Raw genomic sequence first — 26,728 nt, 5'->3', positions numbered from 1 at the left:
ATGATAACGCAGTGCTCTCCTGTGCATTCTGGGTCCAGGGGTTCATTGGGACAGGTCCAGGGTGAGTTGTCAGGACAGAACTGGGCTAGGTCAGGTAGACAGGTGCTGAGTGGTGCACTGCGGTCTGAGGGTTTATGATTTGGAGCACTGCTGACAGCGAGGCACTGGCTCCTGGACTTTGTGTTCCTTACTGCCCTGCTCACTGTATATACAGGCCAGGACACGGCTGAAACTAGTCACTGCAGACTGGACTCAGAGATACACCAACACACTCATACACAAAGACGGTAAACTGGATTCTACAAGTCCATGATATTATTTGATAGCATTCTATGTTGGTTTTTATCTGGTGGATTACAATGTTTTAAGTGATTGTTGCTTTATTTCACAGAATCTGATTGAGAGTCATGAAGATCATTGTGGTCCTCGCTCTGGCTGTATTCACTGGTGAGTGGGATACAAGAATATTTCAGATTATAAGTGAAATTTATAGAGCTGAAGTACAGCAACATAATACATCAATCTACCAAATTAATTTTAAGTCAATAGTCAATAATAACAACCATAGCAGAGGGAGTATAATTTTCTAGATACCTGAATGCCGCCAACAGGCTGCCATGCATAACTAGTTGTTTCACAACAACAAACTCTTCTGCTACACCCCAACAGGCTGCCACGCTAACCTGTTCTACGCTGATGAGCCTAAGCCACAGCTGGAGCAGCTGACAGATGCCTTCTGGGACTACGTCACCAAGGCAACGCAAACAGCCGACGACACCGTCCAGATGATCAGGAAGTCTCAGCTGGGACAGGATGTCAAGTAAGTAATGTGATCTGTGATGTAGTTGTCATAACGTGTGGAATGTCTATAGTCGAATCGCTCAGATTACTAGGATGGGGACCTGAACTGACCCCCCTCTCCTCTCCTCTCCTGCAGTGACCGCATCACAGAGAGTGCTGATGTGGCCAGCCAATACGCCATCTCCCTGCAGGAGCAGCTTCCTCCTGCAGCCAAGGACCTGATGACCAAGATTACCCAGGAGGCTGAGGTGCTGAGAGAGCGTCTGGAGCAGGACCTGGGCAGCGTCAAGGGGAAACTGGAGCCCTACGCGGAGGAGATCAAGACACAAGTCCAGCAGAGAGTGGAGCAGCTGAAACAGGATCTGGCCCCTTACGCAGAGTCCCTGGACTCCGAGGCCCTGAGGGCCACCCTGCTCCAGAAGAGTGAGGAGCTGAAGGGGAGTCTGGAGCAGAGTGTGAAGGAGATGCAGTCCCAGCTGGGTCCCTACACAGATGAGCTGAAGCAGAAAGTGGACCTGCGCCTGCAGGACTTCCAGAAGAGTGTGGCCCCCCTGGCCGAGAACCTCCAGAGCCAGCTGACCACCAGAGCTCAGATGGTGCAGCAGAGCCTAGCCCCCTATGCTGAGGACCTCAAGGACAAGCTGGACCCCTACGCCCAGGACCTGAAGGCCCAGCTCACCGCCCTCTACCAGGCCTTCACCAACACCAACTAAATCACAAACACTTTCCTCCAACGGACTACTCTTGCCCTTTTGAAGACTGTATTCTCCCTTCAAAGCCTTAGAACATGCCACCATTGCCAATAGAATGAGGGAGAGTTTACAAAGATGAACTTGGTAATGCAGATGAGGTCCATTCTGTATTTTGTATGAACTGAATTGGCTCTGATGAGTCAATGACATCTTTGTATTTTGTTTGTTTGTTATCCGAAGGTTGGTCATTGACTGTGCCATATTGGTGTTGTATTCTTCATTTATAGAAATAAAAAGCAAAACTAAACATTACTTAAATGTATTGTGTCTGCATTCATCTTAAGATAGCTAGGTGGGACAACCACATATCTCAGTCATAGTAAGTACATTTCTTCTCATTAAAGAAGTTAAATATCTAACTCAAAGGGGGAGTAAAAGCTATTAGGATTATAGCCTGCAGTGTTTGTCTTCAAAGTGGAAGCCATAATTACAACCTCTGTGTTGTGAAAATTGTGTTGTTTGCTCTATAACCTGTTAGTTAATATGCCTTGACACCGTGATATATATAGGCCAAAGGCCGAGATAAAAGAACACACAATGGCAGAATAAATTCAACCACACATTTGTTTCATCACAAAACCGGAGAGCCACATATGTCCGGTGTAGTCCACAAAACATATTACCTTAAATAAACAGTTACATGACCTACAGCATGGTCAATCAAGTTAATATTTTGGACATTTTCGAACTACTGAACAACTATTGATTTAGAACAGCGGAGAGTTACTGCAGGTCCCAGAGAAAACAGGAGCTGCCTCCACTATTCCAGCACCACTTCAACATTTCAACATCATCAAATCACCTATGCTTACAGTTTTTTCCAATTGCTAACACACTAAAATGACATGCACAGCACAATTATTTAAACTGACACACAGAGAGCAAAACCTCTTCTCAAGTCTCCAAAAGTCTAAACACATTTTCTGCTTTACACACATTTTGCAATTCAAAATGGCACTTTTTAAATGCACTGCACACGGTTCTCTGCATAAGACACAACAATCTGACATAAAGTCACATGTTTGCCATTTCATAACACTGCCATTCAAAATGACACTACATGAGATAATTGGCCAATACATTTGATGAAAGGAGATGAAACAAACACCTCAATGGTTAATGGTTACCACTTCAATCAGGAAGTAAGCACTATGAAAAGACCACAGGTGAGCACCTTTTGTTTTACAACAACAATGGAAGCCGTTGCAGAGAGAGGAAGAGGAAGAGGGAGGGTGAGAATGAGAGGGGGAGGAAGAGTGAGAGGTAGGGGTAGAGCTGGTAGAGGTAGAGCTGGTAGAGGAGTTCATGGCCAAAGAAGACAACAACTTTCAAATGAAATCAGAGCAACCTTAGTTGATCATATCATCAACCATGGGCTGACAATGCGAGAGGCTGGACAGAGAGTGCAGCCCAACTTGAGCCGTTATACTGTCGCCTGTGTCATCCGGACATGTAGACTGGAGTACAGGTATGTAACCAAAATTTCTTTCACACTATGTAGTACACCCCATGTCATAGTGTATCAGTTGGGTGACACCTGTTTACTTCATGAATGGCTGATGTCATACACTAACTGCACAAATTTCCTGTAGAATTTACTCTACTGTGGGGGAAATATCTTTAGGCTGCATTGTCCAAGCCCTATATTTTGTTTTTTTTGTTTTTCTAAAGGACTGAGAGACACAACCATGGTGGAGGAAGGGGCCAAATGTTCACCGGGGTACAGGAAGGTGCCATTGTAAACTTGGTTTTGGAAAATAATGAAATCAGATTACGAGAAATGCAAGGCCACATCATCCAAGACAACACCATATTCAACAACATTCAACGAGTCAGTCTGTCCACATTGGCTCGCATTCTCAAGCGAAACCAAATCAGAATGAAACAACTTTATAAGGTGCCGTTTGAGAGAAACTCTCAAAGAAACAAAGAGTTCAGATGAGCATATGTGGATGTAAGTACAATATTGACTGCAGTACACTACACGCAACATAGTTTCCCAGTGTACTGGATAACACCATATTGACTGCTTTTGTTCTTTGTTTTCAGAGAGTACTGGAAATGGATGCTCATGCAATCCCACGAGTTCATCTTTATAGATGAGGCTGGATTCAACCTAGCAAAGACCAGAAGAAGGGGGAGAAACGTCATTGGCCACAGAGCCATTATAGATGTTCCCGGCCAACGTGGTGGGAACATCACAATGTGCACTGCCATCTCTAATACGCATGGTGTCCTCCACCGTCATGCCAAACTTGGACCATACAACACAGCCCATATTCTCACATTTCTGGACAGACTCCACAACATTCTCATACCACCAGAGCGTATGAATGATGCAGACCATCAAAGAACCCGGTACTTTGTAGTATGGGACAACGTGAGCTTTCATCGTGCAGCCCCAGTCCAAAACTGGTTTGCTCACCACCCACCATTTCTCGTGCAATACCTCCCACCATACTCACCATTTCTGAAACCCATAGAAGAGTTATTTTTGGCATGGCGGTGGAAGGTATACGACCGGCAGCCCTTTGTGCGCATGCCTCTTGTGCAGCCTATGGAAGAGGCATGTGATGAGATTGATGTGGGTGCGATTCAGGGATGGATAAGGCACTCAAGGCGCTTCTTCCCTCGATGTCTGGCAAGGGAAGATAATGCCTGTGATGTGGACGAGGCGTTGTGGCCAGACCCAGCTGTGCAGCAAGATGCTGCCTAATTATTTTTCTTGCCTCTTTTTTTTTTATATACACTGCTCAAAAAAATAAAGGGAACACTAAAATAACACATCCTAGATCTGAATGAATGAAATAATCGTATTAAATAATTTTTTCTTTACATAGTTGAATGTGCTGACAACAAAATCAGACAAAAATAATCAATGGAAATCCAATTTATCAACCCATGGAGGTCTGGATTTGGAGTCACACTCAAAATTAAAGTGGAAAACCACACTACAGGCTGATCCAACTTTGATGTAATGTCCTTAAAACAAGTCAAAATGAGGCTCAGTAGTGTGTGTGGCCTCCACGTGCCTGTATGACCTCCCTACAACACCTGGGCATGCTCCTGATGAGGTAGCGGATGGTCTCCTGAGGGATCTCTTCCCAGACCTGGACTAAAGCATCCGCCAACTCCTGGACAGTCTGTGGTGCAACGTGGCGTTGGTGGATGGCGCGAGACATGATGTCCCAGATGTGCTCAATTGGATTCAGGTCTGGGGAACGGGCGGGCCAGTCCATAGCATCAATGCCTTCCTCTTGCAGGAACTGCTGACACACTCCAGCCACATGAGGTCTAGCATTGTCTTGCATTAGGAGGAACCCAGGGCCAACCGCACCAGCATATGGTCTCACAAGGGGTCTGAGGATCTCATCTCGGTACCTAATGGCAGTCAGGCTACCTCTGGCGAGCACATGGAGGGCTGTGCAGCCCCCCAAAGAAATGCCACCCCACACCATGACTGACCCACCGCCAAACCGGTCATGCTGGAGGATGTTGCAGGCAGCAGCACGTTCTCCACGGCGTCTCCAGACTCTGTCACGTCTGTCACATGTGCTCAGTATGAACCTGCTTTCATCTGTGAAGAGCACAGGGCGCCAGTGGCGAATTTGCCAATCTTGGTGTTCTCTGGCAAATGTCAAACGTCCTGCACGGTGTTGGGCTGTAAGCACAACCCCCACCTGTGGACGTCGGGCCCTCATACCACCCTCATGGAGTCTGTTTCTGACCGTTTGAGCAGACACATGCACATTTGTGGCCTGCTGGAGGTCATTTTGCAGGGCTCTGGCAGTGCTCCTCCTGCTCCTCCTTGCACAAAGGCGGAGGTAGCGGTCCTGCTGCTGGGTTGTTGCCCTCCTACGGCCTCCTCCACGTCTCCTGATGTACTGGCCTGTCTCCTGGTAGCGCCTCCATGATCTGGACACTACGCTGACAGACACAGCAAACCTTCTTGCCACAGCTCGCATTGATGTGCCATCCTGGATGAGCTGCACTACCTGAGCCACTTGTGTGGGTTGTAGACTCCGTCTCATGCTACCACTAGAGTGAAAGCACCACCAGCTTTCAAAAGTGACCAAAACATCAGCCAGGAAACATAGGAACTGAGAAGTGGTCTGTGGTCACCACCTGCAGAACCACTCCTTTATTGGGGGTGTCTTGCTAATTGCCTATAATTTCCACCTGTTGTCTATTCCATTTGCACAACAGCATGTGAAATTTATTGTCAATCAGTGTTGCTTCCTAAGTGGACAGTTTGATTTCACAGAAGTGTGATTGACTTGGAGTTACATTGTGTTGTTTAAGTGTTCCCTTTATTTTTTTGAGCAGTGTATATATTTTTTCTACACATTTTGTCTGCAATTTTCTTTTTCAGTTTACTGTTTTTTTGTGAGCATATTTTTGTTCAGTCCAATGGAAATATATATGTTGTGCATATGTTGCACTGACTTGTTTGGTGAAAAATAAAAAATAAAATGTTTCAACAGCATGTGTGTATCTGCAAATATTTCTGTGCATCTGAAGAATTTTTTACAATTTGAACTCTTTTAGTATTATGGCAAAGCTTACTAAAGATGAGAGTGCTTTTCATTATGCCCAACAGTGTGTAGTTTGTTAGATAAAAATCTGGTAATATGAATGAAGTGTCTGCCATTTCGTGCAAACGTTTGATTTTGATAATGCTATATGTAGTTTTGGTTGCAGTGCCTCATTTTGCAGGATATATGAGATATTTTGCAGTTTGGGTGTGTGGTTTTGTGAATTGTGTTAAGTATTTTGATAAAACCAGCCTAGTTTGCAAAATTGTGTTTTAGCAATTGGGAAAAACTGTAATCTAATACAGTTACAACTAAAAGATTCTCGGAACAATTTAGTCCAATCAACGTAAGCTAAATATCATGTGGCTGTCCATGGTACTGATTTCTGTGTGTGTAGAAAAAACATGTTGACTCACCCTACTTGAAGAGAAGCGCCAATGTCATCCTCCTCTCTTTCATGTTGACGAAACGGTCTATGACTGTCTTACATTACATGCTTTTCGTTTTTATTGTCCTAGGCTACTGGGCTAAAATGCTTGCTTGCTAGCCTAACTTCCTTTCATGGGCAACGATTAGCCAGTTAGTTAACATTAGCCTACTACATCTCCTGAGTGGTGCAGCTGTCATCTCCTGAGTGGCACAGCGGTCTAAGGCAATGTAAGAGGCGTCACTACAGTCCCTGGTTCGATTCCAGGTTGTATCACATCCGGCCATGATTGGGAGTCCCATAGGGCGGTGCACAATTGGCCCAATGTCATCCGGGTTTGGCCGGGGTAGGCCGTCATTGTAAATAAGAATTTGTTCTTAACTGACTTGACTAGTTAAATGAAGGTTAAAAAAAATGTCAACAAAATAAAAACATCTACTGTAGCTATGTATTGAACTTCCATCCTCTGAGGCCAGGAGCACAATGTATGAATTAACATTTGGATCCAAATCCCTATCTCCATCCATGGCTAATTTTGGATAAGGCCACCGGAGGACAACAACACAACGAGATGCAACAATTCAAGTTTTTTGTTTATTTTGATGTGATGTGGTTGGTGTGAATCCAAATCCAAACTGGCTTCAATAAACACTTTTTTTTGGTGCACCAGGACCATTCACAGTTGAGTTCACTCAGTTTAGCTCAAAATATATAAATTATTGTGTATGTTTTATTATTTTTTTATTGGTACATTTTGGGGGGAAGCCTGGCTTCCCTTGGCATCCATGAATACACACTACTGGCAATAGCTTGCTTTCTCCTTCAACATAGTTTTAGAATGAATGCCATCTAGTGGCAGTTCATTGTCAATTCAGGGAATTATAAAGCCCTGTGCAATCATGGTGATTTACTGACCTCTTCACAGAAATCAGAAAATAACCGCATATACAATGACCTGACAAACAGTCATGTACAGTTCTCTCTACCTCACCCCCCCCCCCTCCCTATCTCTCTGAATTACTTGTAAAAACAACACAGTCCTGTAACACTATCTGAAATCCTATCACACCCCACAATCCCAAACCCCCTCCAGAGGTGTGTATGGAGCATGTTCAGAGCTGTTTCTGCATGTCTGATGATGTACCTGTATCACCCATCCTCCCCCTCTCACCCTCTGGCTCTGCCAGGGCTCTCCCATGCTGCCTCACCCAGAGGTAAACAAAATTCCTTGGCTCTGCCCCAAACTGCCACTAGCACCAGTGACCGTTAATCCTGCTGGGTTAGCCATGTACTTCCTTTGTTCAACATCATTACACTATCAACCTAATATAAATGACCTGTCAAACGCGTTCTACTGGCCATACTGTTAACCCTCCAAACACTGTTAGACAAGCATATTATTTGTTTACTGTTACCTGCATTGGGTAGCAGAACATATGTCCATAAAACAACTCTGTGAGAACAGGGAACATGACAACTCAACATAAACCAAAAGTGGATGTTGATTTAGGTCTTTGCCTGGTAGTAAGACTGTAAAACAAATATCTGAGATCTGCCTTATGCCACAGGGGTTCTGTAATGATAGACTAAATAAAGGGCCCGCATCTAAGCCTATAATGAACTGGCAAAAGGTCAATAGATAAGAAGAAGAGACAAGAGACAAGTATGGAAATAGTCCTTACAGTGTTCCTTATGTTCCTTGGAGCAGCATTTTTACATAGTGAACTGTGTTTGATTTATGGTCCTTGTTGTTTGCTAGTGAACAGACACTGTATTTCTATGTAAAAAGGACATTGGAGGTGAGGTCAACCTATTGTTCGGTGCAAGTTGCCACCAGTCAGCTACGTAAGCAAAATCAGTGAGTCAGAAGCAGATGACTGACCACACACACACGGAGAATAGAATCAAACCTAGTTTCAAAACTCGGCCCAGCTGAGCGTCCTTTGGCCCAGGCACAGCCAGTTGTGGTGACATAACAGACTCATGTGAAGTTAGAGGTGAGAGGTCTCACTCTGACCAGAGGTGACCAACTAACCACAGACCACAGTCCTCCAGCTCCCGTCACACCACTCCTGACTCCAAGATGAGCTGGCTGGGGTTATGAGAGTTCACTGCTAACCGACAACCTCTCACACACTGCCCTGGTAGACGCATATTACCACATCACCCATCCTTACAATGAGAGGGAACAAAGAAGTATATATTTTTAGGACAAGAGGAAGAGTCTTCTGTTACAGAACTCTGTAGAAGTCTGTCGGTCTGTCTGTCTACAGCTACTTATACCGTACCATCATTCTTCTTATTCTCTCTCTCACTTCCCTCTCATTCTCTCTCCCTGTTTCTATGACCCCAATGTTCATGCCTTGAAAGACATTACAAAAGCTCTACTGCACTACTTTTCATAACAGCTGTGCTGCTATCCCTGTCCCTTGTGGTCCCAGCTTTAGTAGGACATGTCTGTCTGTCCCAGCAGGAAGAGCAGCAGTGGGTAGGGTATTGAGTTCAGCTCAGGCTGAGACATTTAAATAAAAAGAGTGAACCAAATTACAATCAAATCAAATTGTATTTGTCACATGCTTCATAAACAACAGGTGTATGAAATGTGAAAAAAATAGAAAACATTCTAGGAAAATAATAACACAAGGAATAAATACACAATGAGTAACGATGTGCAAGGGTAGCAGGTAATTAAGGTAGATATGTACATATAGGTAGGGATGAAGTTAGTCAACAGGACAGATAATAAACAGTAGCAGCAGTGTATGTGATGAGTCAAAAGAGTTCAATGCAGATAACCTGGGTAGCTATTTGGTTAACTATTTAACTATTTAGCAGAGAGAACAGTCTATGACTTGGGTGGCTGGAGTCTTCGACAATTTCTATGGCCTTCCTCTGATACTGTCTGGTATAGAGGTCCTGGATGGCAGGGAGATCGGCCCCAATGATATACTGGGGCGTCCGCACTACCCTCTGTATCGCCTTGGGGTCAGATGCCAAGCAGTTGCCATATCAAGCGGTGATGAAGCCAGTCAATATGCTCTCAATGGTGCAGCTGTACAACTTTTTGAGGATCTGAGGGCCCATGCCAAATCTTTTCAGCCTTGTGAGGGGGGAAAGGCTTTCTTTACAAATGTCTTGGTGTGTGTGGACCATGATAATTCCTTAGTGATGTGGACACCGAGGAACTAGAAGCTCTCGACCCGCTCCAATATGGCTCCGTCGATGTGGATGGGGGCATGCTCGGCCTTCCATTTCCTGTAGCCCACGCTCAGCTACTTTGTCTTTCTGACATTGAGAAAGAGGTTGTTGTCCTGGCACCACACTGCCAGGTTACTGACCTCCTCCCTACAGGCTGTCTTATTGTCGTCGGTGATCAGGCTGTTGTGTCGTCTGCAAACTTAATGATGGTGTTGGAGTCGTGCGTGGCAATGCAGTCATGGGTGAACAGGGAGAACAGGAGGGGACTAAGCCTGCACCGCTGAGGGGCCCCCGTGTTGAGGGTCAGCATGGCAGATGTGATGTTGCCTACACTCACCACCTGGCGGCGGCCCATCAGGAAGTCCAGGATCCAGATCAAGTTACAATAGAGATTCTGTCTTCTGTGGATCTCTTGGGGCGGTATGAGAATTGGAGTGGGTCCAGGGTGTCTGGGATTACAGTGTTGATGTGAGCCATGACCAGCCTTTCAAAGCATTTCATGGCTTACAGAAGTGAGTGCTACTGGGAAATAGTTAGACAGGTTACCTTGGCATTCTTGGGCACAGGGACTATGGTGGTCCTGTGTGGCTCAGTTGGTAGAGCATGGTGTTTGCAACGCCAGGGTTGTGGGTTTGATTCCCACGGGGGACCAGTATGGAAGAAAAAAAACGTATGAAATGTATGCATTCACTACTGTAAGTTGCTCTGGATAAGAGTGTCTGCTAAATAACTAAAATGTAAATGAAACGTGTAGGTATTAGATAATGGGTCAGAGAGAGATTACAAATGTCAGTGAAGATACTTGCCAGCTGTTCAGCTCATATTCTGAGTACATGTCCTGGTAATTCGTCTGACCCTTGTAAATGTTAACCTGTTTAAAAGGTCTTACTCACATTGGCTACGAGAGCGAGATCACACAGTAGTCCGGAACAGCTGGTGCTCTCATGCATGGTTCAGCATTGCTTGCCTCGAAGCAGGCATAGAAGGAATTTAGCTGGTCTGGTAAGCTCGAGTCACTGGGCAGCTCGCGACTGGGTTTTCCTTTGTAATCCAACAATCTTAGGAACCTGTAGGAACAACTATAAAAACCCAATTCAATGCTGTTCGCACATTAAATGTGGGAGAAAAATAACTAATAACAGAGGCCGGTCAGATATCACAAAAGGATTTGTGTGACAACAGATTGTGAAGATGTTTGAATTCAATTACTTCAGTAATCCTCTGACTGTGTGCTGAACAGGACTGGACTTGACATGCTGCTGAATGCCCACTTTTCCCATGTGACACACCCATACTGTGACATAGAGTAGAGGAAGCATGTGGAGTTCTATGCATCAAACTGAGAGACATTGTAAACACCTGATTGGTCATTTGATTTTATTTAGATTTTTTATCCAGTCAAGTAATGTGTAAACTAAGATGGTAAAAGTGTTTTTAAAAATGTGTCCTCAAACTGCTTGTAGTCAGAAGAGAGCACATGCACTGCAGTGGCTGTACATCTCAAGATATGCTAGCTGGCTAGATATATACACTACCGTTCAAAGGTTTGGGGTCCATGAAATGTCCATGTTTTTTTCCATTAAAATAACATCAAATTGATCAGAAATACAGTGTAGACATTGTTAATGTTCCAATTGACTATTGTAGCTGGAAACTGCAGATTTTTTATGGAATATCTACATAGGTGTACAGAGGCCCATTATCGGCAACCATCACTCCTGTGTTCCAATGGCATGTTGTGTTAGCTAATCCAAGTTTATCATTTTAAAAGGCTAATTGATCATTAGAAAACACTTTTGCAATTATGTTAGCACAGCTTAAAACTGTTGTTCTGATTAAAGAAGCAATACAACTGGCCTTCTTTAGACTAGCTGAGTGTCTGGAGCATCAGCATTTGTGGGTTCAAATAACTTTCTTCTGAAACTCGTCAGTCTATTCTTGTTCTGAGAAATTAAGGCTATTCCATGCGAGAAATTGCCAAGAAACTGAAGACCTCGTACAACGCTGTGTACTACTCCCTTCACAGAACAGCGCAAACTGACTCTAACCAGAGTAGAAAGAGGAGTGGGAGGCCCCAGTGCACAACTGAGCGAGAGGACAAGCACATTAGAGTGTCTAGTTTGAGAAACAGACGCCTCACAAGTCCTCAACTGGCAGCTTCATAAAATACAGTGGCTTGTGAAAGTATTCACCCCCTTGACATTTTTCCTATTTTGTTGCCTTACAACCTGGAATTAAAATTGACTTTTAGGGGGGTTGTGGCATTTGATTTACACAACATGCCTACCACTTTCAAGTTGCAAAATATTATTTATTGCGAAACAAACAAGAAATAAGACAAAATAAATGAAAACTTGAGCGTGCAGACACTGGACAACTCTGCTTAGAAGGCCAGCATTCCGGAGTCGCCTCTTCACTGTTGACGTTGAGACTGGTGTTTTGCGGGTACTATTTAATGAAGCTGCCAGTTGAGAACTTGTGAGATGTCTGTTTCTCCACCAAGACACTATAATGTACTAGTCTTCTTGCTCAGTTTTGCACCGGGCCTCCCACTCCTCTTTCTACTCTGGTTAGGGCCAGTTTGCGCTGTTCCGTTAAGGGAGTAGTACACAGTGCTGTACGAGATCTTCAGTTTCTTGGCAATTTCTCACATGGAATAGCCTTCATTTCAGAAGAAAGTCTTTGTTTCTGGACATTTTGAACCTGTAATCGAACCCACAAATGCTGATGCTCCAGATACTCAACTAGTCTAAAGAAGGCCAGTTGTATTGCTTCTTTAATCAGAAAAACTGTTTTCAGAAGTGCTAACATAATTGCAAAAGGGTTTTCTAATGATCAATTAGCCTTTTAAAATGATAAACTTGGATTAGCTAACACAACGTGCCATTGGAACACAGGAGTGATGGTTGCTGATAATGGGCCTCTGTACGCCTATGTAGATATTCCATAAAAACGGTGCCCTTTCCAGCTTCAATAGTCATTTAGAACGTTAACAATGTCTACACTGTATTTCAGATCAATTTGATGTTATTTTAATGGACAAAATATTTGCTTTTCTTTCAAAAACATGGACATTTCTAAGTGACCCCAAACTTTTGAACGTTACTGTACATATCCATTCCGACCAATCAGTGAAGAGATAGAAGTTGACTCCTGGAGTTTATCTCATACTATCAGGCTCTGAACAAACGAACCAATTCCAGTTTGTGTTTCTTGGGAGAAGGCTTCTTGTGATTACCACACAGAGAGGAATGTCTAGTATTGAGAGCAGAGGTAGCGTGCCTGCTGGACCATTCTCAGTAAAGGCCATCGGTACTGCTGGAATCTGTAGTGGTGCTGATAACAAGGCCTATATATGGCCAGCATTGCACATATATAGACTTTCATTTCCTGAGTATAACAATGACTCAACTGAAGATTACTCATTATGAAAGCTCTGTTGTGGTATCACTGGGGATTTCCAGAACCCATTACAAGACCCAAGATGTTAACTTTCACCATACAACACCATCAGACTTTTACTCAAGTAGCATTTTACTGGCTGACTCACTTAAACTTGAGTGTCACGTCTACTCCCGCTCCCCCTTCTCTGGCGCTCGACATTGCCGGTCTACTAATCACGGGTCCTGGCAACCCTTCATTACGCACACCTGGCAACCCTCATTATGCACACCTATGCCCCATCATGAGGCACAGCTGGACTCCATCACTACCCTGATTACTTCCCCTTTATCGAGTACTCCTTTGTTATCCCACACCAGGCAATATTGTTTATGTTTCCATGTTAGATGCTTCTCTTGTATCGTTCCATGTTATTCGTCATTAAACTTGCCTCCTGACTACCTGCGTCTATGTTACAGAATATTGCGTCGGCGAACAAGGAGACCTACTTCGTCAACACCACGGTCACCTGGCGCAACTGGGGACGGCGATAGATGAGGTCTTCCGTGTTCTTCAACGTCTAGATCTTCCCCAAGGGGTGACACCCCCAACGAGCGAAGGATCCTCTGCCATGAATCAACCCAGTGAGCCAGCACCCCAGCCCATTCAACAGTCTGCCTAGGTCAGTGATGCCCGTTTGTCCCTTTCAGACAAATATGACAGGACTCCATCCAAATGTCATGTCATGTCTTCCTCCTCCAGTGCTCTCTCATCAAACGGGAGCCCCCACCACCAAGAGGTCCAAAGTTGCCACTGTTATTTCCCTGTTGACCGGCGGGCGTGGGAGAGAGGAGAGGAGGAGCTGTGTTCCTATGGGAGGTTCATGGCACTGTTCAGAGGAGTTTGATCATCCACCGGAGGACAGAGAGGTGGGTGAGTGCCTACTCCAACTATGGCAGGAGAACCAGACTGCTGCGGAGTACGCCCTCATCTTTTGTACGGTGGCAGCATCCAGCGGGTGGAATGAGCCGACACTCCGCACCTTAGTCAGAAGAGGATTGCGTGAGGAGGGCCAGACAGAGCTGGCATGCCGAGACAACACCTTCTCATTGGAAGCACTCATCACGATGGCCATCCATCTGGATAACCTCCTTCGGGAGCGTTGGCACTCCCATCGCCTTTCTCTCTTCTTCGTTGACTGATCTGAGTCAGAGTCTGAACCCAAAGAGGTAGGGGCCACACGTCTCCCTGCGTCTGAGCGATGCCATTGGAGACAGCTGAGGCTCTGTCCCTATTGTGGCCAGGAGGGACACCAGCTTACACAGTGTCCGCTACGTTCTAACCCAAGAGTCACTAGATCAAAGAGACGGTCCAGTGATCATCCGTCTCCTGGGGTAGGTGTGAGTATTCCATCTTCACTCTCCACCAAAACCTTTTTAGTACTAATTTCACTAGCTGGCTGTCCCTCAAGTTTTGTTTCCACAGCTCTATGTGGACTCTGGTGCCGCTGGGATTTTTATTGACCAGGCCCTTGCCACCTCTCTGAACATAATGTCATACCCTCTCTCCTCTCAGTTTCCAGTTCAAGCGCTGGATTACCTACCACTTGGATCTGGCACAGTCACACACATCACAGCACCACTCACCATCACTGTGGGACCCCTGCACCAGGAAAGCCTCCCCTTCCTCATCATCCAGGCACCCGTGTACAGTTGTCCTCGGCCTCCCTGGCCAAGGATGGTGGTTACGGCCTGGGCACCTGGATGCCGGAAGACCTGCTTTCCTTTACCCTGTGGTTCCACGTCAGTTGAGAGTCCTGTGGTTGCCCTCCAGGCCGACATCCCGGAGGTTTACCAGGATCTCCGGGAGGTTTTCTCTAAGACTCGCGCCACCTGTCTCCCTCCTCATTGCCCCTGGGACTGTGCCATCGACCTGCTAACAGACTCTGCGCCTCCATCCAGGAAGCTCTCCAACAGGGTTTCATTCCCCCATCCACCTCCCCTGCATCAGCTGGTTTCTTCTTCGTGGCCAAGAAGCAGGGGGGTCTTCGTCCATGTATTGAGGACAGAGGTCTCAATGCCATCAACACCAAGCACCGCTACCCCCTCCCGTTGGTGATGGCCGCCACTGAACAGCTCCGTGGGGCCCAGTTATTTTTACCAAGCTGGACCTGCGGAGTGCCTACAATTTGATCTACATCCGGGAGGGGGATGAATGGAAGACGGACTTCAGCACAGTGTCTGGGCACTACAAGTACTTGGTGATGCCTTATGGTTTAGCCAATTCTCCGTCGGTGTTCCAGGCATTCGTGAACAAGGTGTTTCGAGACATCCTTGGGCGCCAGGTGGTTGTGTATATTGATGACATCCTGAACTACTCGGCCACCTTGGAGGAGTATACCGCCCACGTCAGGGTAGATCTGGGATGCCTCCTGGAAAACCATCTGTACGTCAAAGCGGAGAAGTGCCAGTTCCATTGGGTCTCCTTTTTGGAATATAGGAACAGCCCGCAGGGAGTGGTTCTGGAGGAAAAGAAAGTAGATGCGGTCAGGTCATGGCCAGTCCCAACCACCATAAAGGGACTACAACAGTTTTTTGGTTTGCCAACTTTTACCACCGCTTCATCAGGAACTTCAGTGCCATCGCCTCTCCTCTCACCTCTCTCCTCAAAGGTGGTCCCCGTAAGTTGGTGTGGAATCCTACAGCTGATGAGGCCTTCCGCCTGTTGAAGGGGCATTTCACCCCGTTGCTGAAACACCCAAACCATATGCTGCCCGTCGTGGTGGAGGTGGACTCCTCAGAAGTGGGCGTGTGGGCCGTCCTGTCACAACATCAAGGTAATCCACAAAAACTGTATCCATGAGCATACTACTCTAAAAAAACTTTCCCCTGCATAGAGGAACTATGACGTCGGTGATCGGGAGCTCCTGGTGGTGAAGTTGGCAGTGGAGACACTGGCTGGAGGGCGCCACAAACTAAAGTTATTTGGGCCCTTGTCACGCCCTGACCTGAGAGAGCCTTTTTTATGTCTCTATTTAGGTTGGTCAGGGTGTGATTTGTGTGGGCATTCTATGTCCTTTTTTCTATGCTTTGTATTTCTTTGTTTTGGCCTGGTATGGCTCTCAAACAGGGACAGCTGTACATCGTTGTCGCTGATTGGGAGTCATACTTAGGCAGCCTGTTTTCCTTTGGGGTTTGTGGGTAGTTAATTTCTGTTTAGTGTGTTAGGATACCTGACATGACTGTTTGGCTGTCATTTGTTTTTTCTTTGTGAAGTGCCTTTTTCATCCAAAATAAAAGATGAACAAATTCCACGCTGCACCTTGGTCCTCTTCTTCCAAAGACAGCCGTTACAGAACTACCCACCTACAACGGACCAAGCAGCGTGGTAAGGAGGAGCAGAGGGTTCAGGACTCCTGGACTTGGGAAGAGATACTGGACAGAAAGGGACCCTGGAGACAGGCTGGAGAATACCGCCGCCTGCCGGAGGAGATAGAGGCAGCGAAGGCAGAACGGCGTTTCTGGGAGGATCAGCTGGCACGGCAAGAGGAGGAGAGGCAGCCCCAAGATTTTTTTTGGGGGGGGGCACATGGGAAGGTCGGCGGTGCCGAGGATGGAACCAGAGCTAGTCGGGGTGAAGTTGGAGGTGAGCGAAGGGAGAGAAGCAGAGACAGTGAAGGAGTTGATGGGGAGATTGGAGGAGAGAGATATGAGAGAGCTGCTGTGTTGGTGCATGAGGCACGACATTCGCCCTACGGAGCGTGTCCTCGAATTCATGTCACCTGAGTCAGCTCTCCATACTCGTCTTGAGGTGCGTGCTAGCCGTCTGGTGAAGACTGTTCCAGCCCCACGCACCAGGCCTCCTGGGCACCTCCCCAGCCCTGCACGTCTTGTGCCTGCGCCCAGAGCCAGGCCTCCTGCATGTCTCCCCAGCCTGGTGGGTCCTGTGCCTGCTCCCAGAGCCAGGCCTCCTGCAAGTCTCCCCAGCCTGGTGCGTCCTGTGCCTGCTCCCAGAGCCAGGCCTCCTGCATGTCTCCCCAGCCTGGTGGATCCTGTGCCTGCTCCCAGAGACAGGCCTCCTGCATGTCTCCCCAGCCTGGTGCGTCCTGTGCCTGCTCCCAGAGCCAGGCCTCCTGCATGTCTCCCCAGCCTGGTGGATCCTGTGCCTGCTCCCAGAGCCAGGCCTCCTGCATGTCTCCCCAGCCTGGTGAGTCCTGTGCCTGCTCCCAGAGCCAGGCCTCCTGCAAGTCTCCCCAGCCTGGTGAGTCCTGTGCCTACGCCCACAGCCAGGCCTCCTGCATGTCTCCCCAGCCTGGTGAGTCCTGTGCCTGCGCCCAAAGCCAGGCCTGCTGCAAGTCCCCTCAGTCCGGCGCAGCCAGAGTCGCCCGCCTGTCCTCCGGCGCAGCCAGAGTCGCCCGCCTGTCCTCCGGCGCAGCCAGAGTCGCCCGCCTGTCCTCCGGCGCAGCCAGAGTCGCCCGCCTGTCCTCCGGCGCAGCCAGAGTCGCCCGCCTGTCCTCCGGCACAGCCAGAGTCACCCTCCAGTCCGGGGCCCGCGGCGAGGGACCCCGCTCTAGAGGCGCCACCAAAGTGAGGTGAGCCAGTGGTGGAGTGGGGTCTGCGTCCCGCTCCAGAGCCGCCACCGCGGAGAAATGCCCACCCAGACCCTCCCCTATAGGTTCAGGTTTTGCAGCCGGAGTCCGCACCTTTGGGGGGGGGTACTGTCACGCCCTGACCTGAGAGAGCCTTTTTTATGTCTCTATTTAGGTTGGTCAGGGTGTGATTTGTGTGGGCATTCTATGTCCTTTTTTCTATGCTTTGTATTTCTTTGTTTTGGCCTGGTATGGCTCTCAATCAGGGACAACTGTACATTGTTGTCACTGATTGGGAGTCATACTTAGGCAGCCTGTTTTCCTTTGGGGTTTGTGGGTAGTTAATTTCTGTTTAATGTGTTAGGATACCTGTCAGGACTGTTTGGCTGTCGTTTGTTTTTTCTTTGTGAAGTGCCTTTTTCATCCAAAATAAAAGATGAATAAATTCCACGCTGCACCTTGGTCCTCTTCTTCCAAAGACAGCCGTTACAGCCCTTTTCTTTACTAGATTCAACTTCACCTTGTCATACCGCCCAGGTTCAAAGAACATCAATGCCGATGCCCTATCCTGTCTCCGGAATTGTTGCCCCCGTTCTCTGAAACATAGACATGGACATCCACCAGGCTCTGGAGAGGGAACCCGCACCGGCTACCTGTCCTCCGGAGCGCACCTACATTCCCACTGAGGCAAGGGATTGGCTTTTGACCTGGGCGCACACATTCCTTGCCGCTGGACACCCACCAGCACCACTCAATCTATCTCTGTTAAGTACTGGTGGCCCACCTTGGTGCAGGATGTTGCCCGCAATGTCAACTCCGTATGTGCCCAAACCAAATCTCCCCGGAACGCTCCGCCAGAGAAACTCCACCCCTCCCTGTGCTTCAGCGGCCTTGGACACATCTGTCGATAGATCTTTGTCATTGATCTTCCCCTGTCTGATGGTTTCACCACTTTTATGGTTGTTGTGGACAGATTCTCAAAATCCTGCCGTTTTTATCGCTCTCTGGTCTCCCTATCGCTCTCTGGTCTCCCTATCGCTCTCCAGGTAGCTGGGGCACTGTTCCAGCAGGTCTTCCGGCACTATGGCCTTCTGGAAGATATTGTCTCCGATTTGTGGCTCCCAATTTACATCACGTGTATGGAAGGATTTCATGGAGAAGATGGGGGTCACGGTCAGCCTCACTTCGGGCCTCAATCTAACGTGTAGGTGGAGAGGATGAACCAGGAGCTGGGGAGGTTCCTGAGGAGTTACTGGCAGGAGGAGTGGACCCGACTCCTTCCTTGGGCTGAATACACTCAGAATTCATTGCAACACTCCTCTACAAGGCTGACTCCCTTCCAGTGTGTTCTGGGATATCAGCTGGCCCTGGCTCCGTGGACTCCGAGCCAGACCGAAGCTCCTGCAGTAGACATACGGTGGTAAGGCGCGCAGAAGAGGTATGGAATGATGCCCACGTGAGACTCCAGCACACCGTCAGAAAGAGCAGGCAGATCGCCACCGCAGTGAGGCTCCTGTGTTCCATTCTGGTGATCGCTTCTGGCTCTGCACCAGGAATCTCCCGTACCGCCTGCCCTGTAAGAAGCTGAGTCCCCGGTTTGTGGGACCGCTCAAGGTCCTCTGGAGGGTCAACGAGGTAACTTACAGGTTACAACTCCCCACTAACTACCGTATCTCATTATATTTTCATGTTTCCCTCAGGCCGGTGTTTCCTAGTCCCCTGGCTGATGCCGTCCCCCATGACGCTCCCCCTCTCCGACGCTCGACGTTGCCAGTCAACTAACCACCGGTCCTGGCAACCTCATTACGCACACCTGGCAACCCTCATTACACACACCTGCGCCCCATCATGAGGCAAACCTGGACTTATCACTACCTTGATTACTTCCCCTTTATCTAGCACTCCTTTGTTATCACCCACCAACCAATATTGTTTGTTTCCATGTTAGACGCTTCTCTTGTTTTATATCGTTCTTGGTCATTAAACTCACTAACTGCACTTGCTTCCTGACTCCCTGCGTCTACGTTACATTGAGTCATTTTCTATTAAAGTATGACAATTTGTTACTTTTTCCTCCACTGGTACACATATTGCCTTCTTTTGATCAATAAGAGTAATCTGCAAATGCAGATGGAATGACTATCCTCTCACAAATAACATCAGTTCTGACCTTTGCTTGAATCCTAAGAATATAATTTGGGGGATGCTTATATTTGTCATGTTATAAACAAGTGTAATGGAATTCTTTGTTGCATATCCCAACTCCCCCGAGACACCTGCAGGGAGTGTGGTCACGGCCACACTCCCTGCACTCCATTGTACTGTGCCTCTGGGGCAATTAGGGTTAAGTGCCTTGCTCAAGGGCACAGCGAGATGTGTCACCTTGTTGGCTCTGGTATTCGAACCAGCGACTTCTCGGTTACTGCCCAAAGCTCTAACCTTGATGTCCAACAATACATAAACTGCAACTAGACCTAAGAAAAAGGAGATTTAGAGCTACATTTGAGTGTGTGAGTTGAACTCATATGGCTCAGTTGGAGTCAGCACTTCCTGTCTTTTTTTTGTCATTGTCTCAGTTCCTTACAGGCTATGAACAATAAAGCTAGCTCTGTCAAATCCTTATCTTGAGAGTTATATTGAGGTTCCATTTTCTACAGTATCTCCTTTTACCTCAAAAACATTTTCCTCATTGGACATGCCTATCCCAACTAACCGCAGTCCATTTATGTGATGTATGAACTGTCTTTGTTGCCCCTCACGGCACTCTCTCTACCGCCCACTCATAATCCTTCCTACTGCACCCTAGCTCTATCCCCAAGCCCTGACATGTCCCTGGGAACAGCAGTATCTCCCACTCCTATCTTGTTTTGCACTGATCCCTCTTACCCTGTGGAGTTATTGTTTTGAGGAAAAAACAGATGTTAACAGTTACAGTGCCTTCAGAAAGTATTCATACCCCTTGACTTATTCCACATCGACTGAGGTACTTTACAGATAATTGTAAGTGTGGGGAACATAGCTGTGTTTAACGTAATTTAAAAGTCATGTTAAACACTATTATTGCACGCCGAGTGAGTCCATGCAACTTATTATGTGACTTGTTAAGCACATTTTTACACCTGAACTTATTTAGGCTTGGCATAATAAAGGGGGTGAATACTTACTGACTCAAGATATTTCAGCTTTAAATATTTTATTAATTTGTACACATTTTGAAAAACATTATTCCACTTTTACATTATGGGGTATTGAGTGTATGCCAAAAAATCTAAATGTAATCAATTTTATATTCAGGCTGTAACACAACAAAATGTGGGGAAAGTAAAGGGGTGTGAATACTTTCTGAAGGCACTGTAAATGACTGATCCTAGTTGGATTGTGAATAGTGAACAGTATTATTCATGTAATTCTGATAGAAGATGTTCCATGGGTCATGGGTTCAACATCATTCATGTAGACTACTTACCCAGTCTGGCCATTATGGAGACAGTGCCTTTCAAATGCATTTAATTGGTGACCATCATGCATTCAAATAGCCCTGTGTAAATGAATGAAGACTGGTAAGTGGAGAGGGGCCATACAGTGGCAGGGGGTAGTCAGTTGATACTGTAGTTCCATGATTAAAAATAAACTGATTCAAATACATTGAAGCTGCCTGACAAGGATAGCCTATTTACAGATTCCTGGTGCCAGCAGTAGATTATAGTTGGCCAAAGAATTGTTCTCTGAGACATTTAACATTTAATTGTATTTCCACAACAGATTACATAAAACACATACAAAGACACCAAGAAAACCTAATGAGCCACAATCACATCTAAGAGTTCTTTAAACGAGTTTCCTTGTTTCAAATAGCCTACAGTTTTTTTCATAGAAGCACAAACAATTTTCGTTGACGTACATCATAAACTATATATTGCACAATCACCATATAGCCAACAACAACGCAAAAAGATGAGAACTTCGAACGCGAAGTGGCACATCGCGTGGAACGAACCATGAGCTGAGCCACACATCATCACATGCGCGCGCTCTCCAGCTACAGGCGCGCGGCCGTCCCAGGACCGTATAAAACTCCCGGCGAACTTTTCCCTAGAGTACGGAAAGAACTGGATTTCTTAGGTGAGTGAGGAAGGGGGACAACTGATGGGCACCATATAGGCTACAAACGCGCTTTAGTCATGAGTGAAATACCTTATTTTTAGTAGAAATATAAAGCATCTGTTAAAGTAGACTAGATTTGATACCGAGATAGAGGCTACTTATAAATGATTACATTAGGTTAGGCTACTGTAGCCTTCACATTAGGCAATGAAAAGCAAGTCAGTAATATTGTTACTGTAGTGTGCAGATTAACCAGACCAAATGTATGGTAAAACTGTTAAAAAGAGATGCATTATAGTGGAAACTACAATACCTTATTAGTTTATAGCGTAATGACTGGATTTAAAGTTTAATCTAAAACGTTTAATTGCATAGAACTAGTTTAGTTGCTATTCTAGAAGAGCTCAGTGAGTACAGTTATGGACATTAAGCGTCCATGAAAGGTTATGTTTCCTATTTATTCTATTGGCTCACAGTAGTATTCTACTGTATAAAAAAGATATTCTGCCAAATATTCCAATGTATTACCATTGTATCTTTGTATATTGTTGTATTTGTTTTCTATAGCTTTGATAGACAACCACTGTTTGGTCTATGTCTGTTTTCATAGGTGTATCTGTCTGTCAATCAATCATGAAGGCTGTGGCTTTAATCCTTGCTCTGGCAGTCATCTCTGGTAAACCTGGGTTTACACTGTTCCCTTTTGACACTGTTATCAACATATACAGTGCCTTCCGAAAGTATTCATACCCCTTTGATTTCTTCACATTTTATTGTGTTAGAAAGTGGGATTAAATGGATTTAATTGTAATTCATTACAATTAACGACTATATTTTAGTTATACATTTTTTATTCATCTTTTAAAAAATGTTAGAATTTTTCTTCCACTTTGACATTACAGAGTATTTTGAGTAGATTGTTGACAAAAAATAAGAAAATTAAATACATTTTAATGCCACATAAAATGTGAAGAAATCCAGTGCAAGGCACTGTATATACAGTATATATATTTAGTATTAGTCAACTGTATATACAGTATATATATTTAGTATTAGTCAACTGTATGTGCATGAATGCATTTACTGACTCCTTGCTGAAATCAGTCTTTAAAATCAACTCTTACAATACTGTAACACTTGTATAATTAGGCTTCATACTGTACCAAGGCTCCACACTCATTACCAGACTGGATTTAACCCCCCTGATGGTGTATATTATGGAAACCTCACCTCAGAGCTCTCTGTGTCCCCCTGCAGGCTGCCATGCCCGCGCCGTGCGCCAGGCAGAGGCCCTCCAGAACCACTGGGAGGAGAACGTTGAGCGCTTCTGGACCTACGTGTCTGAGATCAACAGCAGAGCCGACGGACTGGTGGAGAACCTCAAGGCCTCCCAGCTCAGCAGAGAACTCGAGTGAGTGGCGCATTGTAATACTATTTCATTCTGAAGTGATATAGGCTCATATACTTTGCTTCATCGCTCTCCATTCTAACCTTGTGCTGTGTGACTGTCTCTGACCATGCCTCCCTGCTTTCCCCTCTGTCCCCCATCCTCCCCCCTGTGTCCCTGACCATGCCTCCCCTCTGTACCCTGTGTCCCCCTATGTCCCTGACCATGCCTCCCCTCTTTCTCCTCTCTCCCTCGTCCTCCCCCCTGTACCCCTGTGTCCCCTTACGTCACTGGCCATGCCTCCCTCTACCCACTTTATGACCATCTCTGACCATGCCTTCCTCTCCGCAGCACCCTGATCACTGACACCATGGCTGAGCTGACCGTGTACAAGGAGGACATCCAGACCAAGTTGGGGCCCTACTCCCAGGACACAGCCGCCCTGCTGGGCCAGGACCTGCAGCTTCTGACCACCAAGCTCCAGACCGACATGGTTGACGCCAAGGAGCGCAGCACACAGTACCTGGGAGAGCTCAAGACCATGATGGAGCAGAATGCTGATGATGTCCACAACCGTGCCAACACCTACACCCGCAAACTGAAGAAACGCCTTAACAAGGACACCGAGGAGATCCGCAAGTGAGTATAGATGTCAACAGTTAATGTACTATAACAGCTTGCTTTCCAACATAGAATTTCTAAATACAGTTTTAATATGTCTTCCAAGTGATGCAAACCCCCTCTGCCTCTCCCTCCCCCAGGACCGTGGCCACCTACCTGGGTGAGATCCAGTCCCGTACCTCCCAGAACATGGATCTCGTGAAGGAGCGTGTGGAGCCCTTCGTGAGTCAGGCCCACGACACCGCTGGCCAGAGGCTGGGCAGCTTCACTGACCTTCTGAAGAACCAGGCCCAGGACCTGAGCCAGCAGGTCTCCACCCAGGCCGAAGGCATGCGCGAGCAGCTGGAGGCCACCGCCGAGGACCTGCGCACCACCCTGGAGGGCAAGATCGATGAGCTCAGCAGCCTGATCGCCCCCTACGCCGCCAAGATCCGTGAGCAGCTCCAGACCGCCATGGACAAGGTCAAGGAGACCACCGTCTAAATGGACCCAGGGGAGGAAGGGGTTTGGAGGACCGGTGTCCCGCCACTACACCCCTGTTTAAGTAGGGGTGGGGGTGGTGAAGCACTGTGCCACCATTCACCTAGCTACCACAGAGAGGAGGAGGGAGTTAAGTGTTACTGATGCTGTTTTCACTGTGTTGGCACTGTGTGTTTTGGTTGAGGGGGGTTGATAGAGAGAGAGGGGTGAGGATGACAGAGCTTTGAAGTGGTCTTGAGCAGGCAAACACAGTCCTTTATGTCTGTTCAGGCCTCAGAAAGGCATTTACTGTTTAAATCACTTCAATCACTCTCTCGCTGTATTATCTCCTTATCTCAGAACACAAGAGCCACACTCAATACTGCCTTTCTTAAACACACAAGAGGCCATTGTTTTTAACCTGCTTCGCTTGTCTTCCTCATTATAAGTGCTCTAGATGTCTCCTCCAAATTGTTCTACTAATTTGCATCAGGTTTCTAAGGCTGCTATATGGGATACAAGGGGGGTTGAAACAGTATCTAACAATCGTGAGCCAAATTGTCTCCGGCCCATTCAAGCGCTGTCCCTGTCCTTCATTTGAATAACTGCACTGAACTAAGACTGGGCTTATCTCCAGCACTAGAATCAGTCTGTCCAGAAAAAAAGGAGCAGAACCACTCCGTTCCTTGCTTGTCTATGATGCTGTATCTACACCTGCTCTGTAGGCTCTGTATTTGTTGTGATTCATATAGAAGTGTATTTACTATGACTGTGATATGACGTGAATATGACATTGAAACTAAAAGGTATACTTCACAGGGTCCATATACTACCTGTCTGTATTATTTCAGTTTGGCCAGAGTACTCTGCCACTTCACAATGTAACACGCCCTGCTGCTCACCACAGCACACTGTTTGTCTGGCTGTCTGGCTGACTGGCTGACTGCAGTGTGCTACCCAGCGCTGCGTAAATAAAATATGTAAAGAGTTGCTCAATTGTCAGTGTGTTCTTTTCTTGTCAAATCTTTATCAACTTTTTTCAACTTTTACATTTATTTTGAGTTACAATGACAAGTGAGGTAGTTAATATAGCTGAATAGATGGATCTTCATCTTACAATCTATGGTTGATGAACACACAAAATCAAGACATTCCTATGCTTATAAATTCCCTCTATCATGCATCATGTTCTGATAACAATGATAAGCTGAACCAGGTTAGTTACAGCTGGGGTTGGAGAGAAAACATACAGGAGGGTAGCTCTCTGGGAACAGGGTTGGAGAGAAAACATACAGGAGGGTAGCTCTCTGGGAACAGGGTTGGAGAGAAAACATACAGGAGGGTAGCTCTCTGGGAACAGGGTTGGAGAGAAAACATACAGGAGGGTAGCTCTCTGGGAACAGGGTTGGAGAGAAAACATACAGGAGGGTAGCTCTCTGGGAACAGGGTTGGAGAGAAAACATACAGGAGGGTAGCTCTCTGGGAACAGGGTTGGAGAGAAAACATACAGGAGGGTAGCTCTCTGGGAACAGGGTTGGAGAGAAAACATACAGGAGGGTAGCTTTCCGGGAACAGGGTTGGAGAGAAAACATACAGGAGGGTAGCTCTCCGGGAACAGGGTTGGAGAGAAAACATACAGGAGGGTAGCTTTCCGGGAACAGGGTTGGAGAGAAAACATACAGGAGGGTAGCTCTCTGGGAACAGGGTTGGAGAGAAAACATACAGGAGGGTAGCTCTCTGGGAACAGGGTTGGAGAGAAAACATACAGGAGGGTAGCTCTCTGGGAACAGGGTTGGAGAGAAAACATACAGGAGGGTAGCTTTCCGGGAACAGGGTTGGAGAGAAAACATACAGGAGGGTAGCTCTCTGGGAACAGGGTTGGAGAGAAAACATACAGGAGGGTAGCTTTCCGGGAACAGGGTTGGAGACCCCTGACATACAGTAATTCAGTGCTGGTCTTTATAAACCACAAACAATGTAAGTTGAAATTAGATCTAGGTTATAATGTCACATAACATCACATCTGGAGGCTCCAGAAATAGGTTGGACAGAATGTCCTCGTCATGTCATGCTCTATCTTCTTTTCTATCATCTTTTCACCATCCCCAGATCCCATGTCTTTAACCCCGAAACACCAACCCTAAACCCCTGTAGGCAGATCTATACGTTTATAGGGATAACACAAGGGATATGTCTGATGATTTTCAGTAAGGCCTTTTTTCAGGGTACCTATCCTTCTCTCTAACCCACATCCCCCTTTCACCTTTTCTTTTAGGACCCTCCCCCACCACCCATACACCCCTCTCAACACACACTGTCAATTCATCTCCTAATCTGTACAGATGGTGCTTGATTGACCAAACACTAAAGGGCCTTTCCGCCCCCTCCTGCCCAGCAGGCCTTTCTTTCCCTTTTGTCCCCTTTCCTCCCTCCTTCCGTACCTCCCTCCCTCTCTCCCTGCTTCCCCGGTCCTGG

At 46.6% G+C, this 26,728-nt stretch overlaps 2 protein-coding genes and 1 long non-coding RNA gene across 3 annotated transcripts; all 3 read left to right on the top strand.

Moving 5' to 3' along the window:
• Window positions 1-40: 40 nt before the first annotated feature.
• LOC106605691 (apolipoprotein A-IV-like) lies at window positions 41-1,805 on the top strand. Its single transcript, XM_014201581.2, has 4 exons — window positions 41-287; window positions 392-447; window positions 670-820; window positions 938-1,805. The coding sequence occupies exons 2-4, from the start codon at window positions 408-410 to the stop codon at window positions 1,512-1,514; spliced, it is 768 nt and encodes a 255-aa protein (XP_014057056.1). The 5' UTR covers window positions 41-287; window positions 392-407; the 3' UTR covers window positions 1,515-1,805.
• Window positions 1,806-2,683: 878 nt separating this feature from the next.
• LOC123743251 (uncharacterized) lies at window positions 2,684-4,489 on the top strand. Its single transcript, XR_006770057.1, has 3 exons — window positions 2,684-3,021; window positions 3,225-3,507; window positions 3,603-4,489. It is a non-coding gene; the product is annotated as an uncharacterized lncRNA (long non-coding RNA).
• A 17,126-nt stretch (window positions 4,490-21,615) lies between these two features.
• LOC106605689 (apolipoprotein Eb) lies at window positions 21,616-25,243 on the top strand. The gene is made up of 5 exons (XM_014201580.2): window positions 21,616-21,804; window positions 22,397-22,462; window positions 23,044-23,197; window positions 23,525-23,812; window positions 23,935-25,243. The coding sequence occupies exons 1-5, from the start codon at window positions 21,705-21,707 to the stop codon at window positions 24,275-24,277; spliced, it is 951 nt and encodes a 316-aa protein (XP_014057055.1). The 5' UTR covers window positions 21,616-21,704; the 3' UTR covers window positions 24,278-25,243.
• The last annotated feature ends 1,485 nt before the right edge of the window (window positions 25,244-26,728 follow it).

The sequence above is a fragment of the Salmo salar genome, chromosome ssa05 (genome assembly GCF_905237065.1).
Source record: "Salmo salar chromosome ssa05, Ssal_v3.1, whole genome shotgun sequence".
Classification (NCBI taxonomy): Eukaryota; Metazoa; Chordata; class Actinopteri; order Salmoniformes; family Salmonidae; genus Salmo; species Salmo salar.
The sequence above is the reverse complement of the archived record's forward strand: the minus strand, read 5'-3'. Positions and strand labels throughout refer to the sequence as shown.

Excerpts from the sequence above, each read along its gene's own strand:
- LOC106605689 (XM_014201580.2), top strand. The coding sequence starts at position 21,705 with ATGCGCGCGCTCTCCAGCTACAGGCGCGCGGCCGTCCCAGGACCGTAT. Across the intron at positions 21,805-22,396 it reads GAAAGAACTGGATTTCTTAG|GTGTATCTGTCTGTCAATCA; the intron begins GTGAGTGAGGAA and ends CTGTTTTCATAG. Across the intron at positions 23,813-23,934 it reads GACACCGAGGAGATCCGCAA|GACCGTGGCCACCTACCTGG; the intron begins GTGAGTATAGAT and ends TCCCTCCCCCAG.
- LOC106605691 (XM_014201581.2), top strand. The coding sequence starts at position 408 with ATGAAGATCATTGTGGTCCTCGCTCTGGCTGTATTCACTG. Across the intron at positions 448-669 it reads CGCTCTGGCTGTATTCACTG|GCTGCCACGCTAACCTGTTC; the intron begins GTGAGTGGGATA and ends ACACCCCAACAG. Across the intron at positions 821-937 it reads CAGCTGGGACAGGATGTCAA|TGACCGCATCACAGAGAGTG; the intron begins GTAAGTAATGTG and ends CCTCTCCTGCAG.